The sequence below is a fragment of the Adiantum capillus-veneris genome, chromosome 18 (genome assembly GCF_014529385.1).
Source record: "Adiantum capillus-veneris isolate H3 chromosome 18, ASM1452938v2, whole genome shotgun sequence".
Classification (NCBI taxonomy): domain Eukaryota; kingdom Viridiplantae; phylum Streptophyta; class Polypodiopsida; order Polypodiales; family Pteridaceae; genus Adiantum; species Adiantum capillus-veneris.
This window is the reverse complement of record NC_140948.1, coordinates 88,549,397-88,552,515: the sequence shown is the minus strand read 5'-3', so window position 1 is coordinate 88,552,515 and position 3,119 is coordinate 88,549,397. Positions and strand designations below refer to the sequence as shown.

The 3,119-nt window shown below is 43.3% G+C and overlaps 1 protein-coding gene across 1 annotated transcript; it reads left to right on the top strand.

Annotated features, from left to right (window-relative positions):
• The first annotated feature begins 860 nt into the window (after positions 1 to 860).
• LOC147435999 (uncharacterized) lies at positions 861 to 2,389 on the top strand. Its single transcript, XM_086488907.1, has one exon. The coding sequence runs from the start codon at positions 996 to 998 to the stop codon at positions 2,295 to 2,297; it is 1,302 nt and encodes a 433-aa protein (XP_086345033.1). The 5' UTR covers positions 861 to 995; the 3' UTR covers positions 2,298 to 2,389.
• Positions 2,390 to 3,119: the final 730 nt, after the last annotated feature.

The window sequence follows — 3,119 nt, the reverse complement described above, 5'->3', positions numbered from 1 at the left end:
CACATGTTGCTAATAATTACCTAGGTGCACAAGATTTAGAGTTAACCTCTACTGGTGGAATGAAATGCGAATGTGATGAGAGCAAGAGGACTTGACTTGCAAGGAGCAAGGTGCAAGAATGTACTGAAAAAGTGGCATTGAAAACTTGTGGATGAATTACTCAATCTGATGGAGAAGTAGGGGGAGGGGTCTGGATAGTGTGCCTTGGGAGTCTGGAGAGACTTGACTAGAGTAACAGAGTTACAAGCGGAGCAATCTTGTTTATGATGGTTGATGGTGGCTAGTGCAAGAAAAGCTTTGTGATGTTTCAAGATTTGTGAGAGATAGAAAGCAACCCGTGCCAAGGGAGCAAGGGCTTAAGGAGCAAGGTGTGAGAAAGTACCACTAGAGAGACTAGGTTGGCTTTGAGAAAGTGCAAGCACTCAAGTGGTACTAGACTAGTAAGAGAAGTTACAAGTAGGTTGTTGGTCAATGTGGGTGTTGGTTTGTGGGGGTACTTGCCTTTCCTCTCACGTCCCTCACACTCGCTCGCCCTCTTATCTTACACACACACGCCCTTGGAAAGAATCCAGCCCACCTAACCGTCTCTAAGACTCTATACCTTCTCCCCCTCGTGTTTTTTCCCTCTCTCCTCTTCAACTTCACTTCTCTTCAGCTCGAAGTTGAAGAGCTTCTCTCTCTCTCTCTCTCTCTCTCTCTCTCTCTCTCACACACACACACACACACACATCCCTTGTATCTGCGTGATCTCTATCAACACCCTACCTTTCCTTTACACGAGGTCCATGTCCTCGTATCGACTCATTTTATTTTACACCGCGGCATTTCTCTCTGCTTTGATTACTCTCTCATATAGGATATATACACCTTAGAATCTCTTCAACAGTTCAATCTATTTGATAGCTGACCTCACACACACACCCACGCCCAGAGAGAGAGAGAGTTGTGTATGCCTCTTCTGTTTTCAGAGAAACCCATCACTCTCGCCTTCACCGATGGTGGCTTCTTTAGGCCATCAAAGCATGTCCTCTACTCAATCGCGTGTAGAGTTCTCCATTAATACTGCTCAGAAAGCATCAGCGCCCACAAATCTGCAAGCAGGTGCGCCTCTTCCCCTTCATTTTTCCCTCTCTTCTCAACCATCATGTGAGGCGGACATGTCGAGATGCACCGATGGCTGCATCTTAACACCAATGACTCTGGTCTCTCCATGGCGTCGTGCTGATACGGAGTCATCATCATCATCATTACCTTCAAGTGTCAACACCCAATCAGATCATTGTGGTTTGTGCATCGATGTGAGGCGATTGCATCCTCACGAAGAGCACAATGATGCTTTGCACATGAAGAATGCTGATGAGGATGATAGAGTAGCCCCTGAAAGGCGAACCATACTCGCAATTTCAGAGCTCAAAGCTGGTGATGGGCACATCAATGTTTCTCCGGATGTTGTCGATCGCATTCAAAGGGGTATGCTCCAACGGCCTGTGCAATATGAGGATGATGCGGCAGGTGCTGCCAATGGCAGGCCCATATCATTAAAGAGAGCTTGGACGGGGGGTCATGTAGATGAGGATCTTCATTTGAGCATGCGCAAAAAGGCAGAATGTGTTGTATCGGAGGCTGATGGCTACGACGACGTGGGGGTCCTTGCAAAGAGCAACAGCAATGAGAATGTGAAGGATAGTCATGAGGAAGGCAAAGTATTTCCATGTTTCTTTTGCTCAAGGAAGTTCTACAGCTCTCAAGCATTAGGAGGGCATCAAAATGCACACAAAAGGGAAAGGACAGCAGCAAGGAAGAGTGCAACAGCTTTCCCTTCTTTGACAGTCACTAACCCTGCAATTGATCAAAGGTATAACCCTTACACTTGCCTTGACAATAATGTGACTAGCAACCCTCATCAAATCAACCTTAGAAGGGACCTTAATATTAGTGGTGGAGCCCCTAGCTTATTTTTGAGTGGAAATGAGATATTGACAAATAGATCATTGGGCATAAAAGCTCACTCTCTTGTTCACAAGCCTTTGGAGATGGAGAGCTTCTACAAGGGACCTCAAGCATCCCCTTCCTACAAGCCCTTAATTGGAGTGGGCAAATTTGAAGCCCCCCCCCTTGGCTTTAATCTCAATGTGAGTGGCACAGACCTCGACCTTCAAAGGCAACAAGATTACTCAAGGCCCAACTCGCTAAATTGGAATATGTTTTCGAGTCCGAAGCTCAATCCTAGCATCATCTTCTCCTCCTCCTCCTCTTCTAAGCAAGAGGATTCTTTGGACTTGTCTCTAAGGTTGTAATCCTTGCTTTGACATACATTTTTATGTATAGCTCTTAACATGTACGGCCATCTTACGACATTTTTGGATTTCGAATTTGAATATTCTTATTAGGTTGCCAAGTAAAAGCATGCAAATTTTCTATTATGTTTGTGGATTTGGCTTTGTTCTGAATTATGTGACATTGGAATGTGGTAGACAAATTTGTGAGGCCTCTCCTAAATCCCCTACAAAGGCAAGGATGACAATGAGAATAGGATACAACATAGAGGCATGCAAATGGTGGGGCTTGAAACCACAACAATAGGAGCAAGTGAAGAGTTTTGAAGTTTGCCATAAAATTTTCAATTTCCTTTCTTTTGTCACAACTTACAAGCTACAAAAATGGTATTGGACCAATTAGGAAAATATTGGCAAAAATAGATATTTGCAACTAGCGCGAAGTGGTTGGGTAGACCATTGTAGATGCTACATCGATAATATTGGAGCAATTAGGCATGCATGACTTGATCACACTATGGTTAGATAGCCATATGCAGATCACTCACAACAATTGAGCTACATACCAGTCTTAGTGTATCATCGAAGGAACGTTCATCCTTAAGACACTCTCAATAGATCATCCTTTCCTTTCGAATTCTTGGAATATTTTTAACACTAGAATGGTAACAAGACACTTTTATGTCCTTGGACACTTTTATGTCCTGTTAAGTGACCATTTTGCTTGAATTATTTGAAGAGTATGAAAATGAATTTCTAGGTGCTATATATCCACAAAGTTGCCTTATGAGCTGAAAAAAACTTATCATTTTTTTTTTAGTATCGATCTCACCATTAACCTTA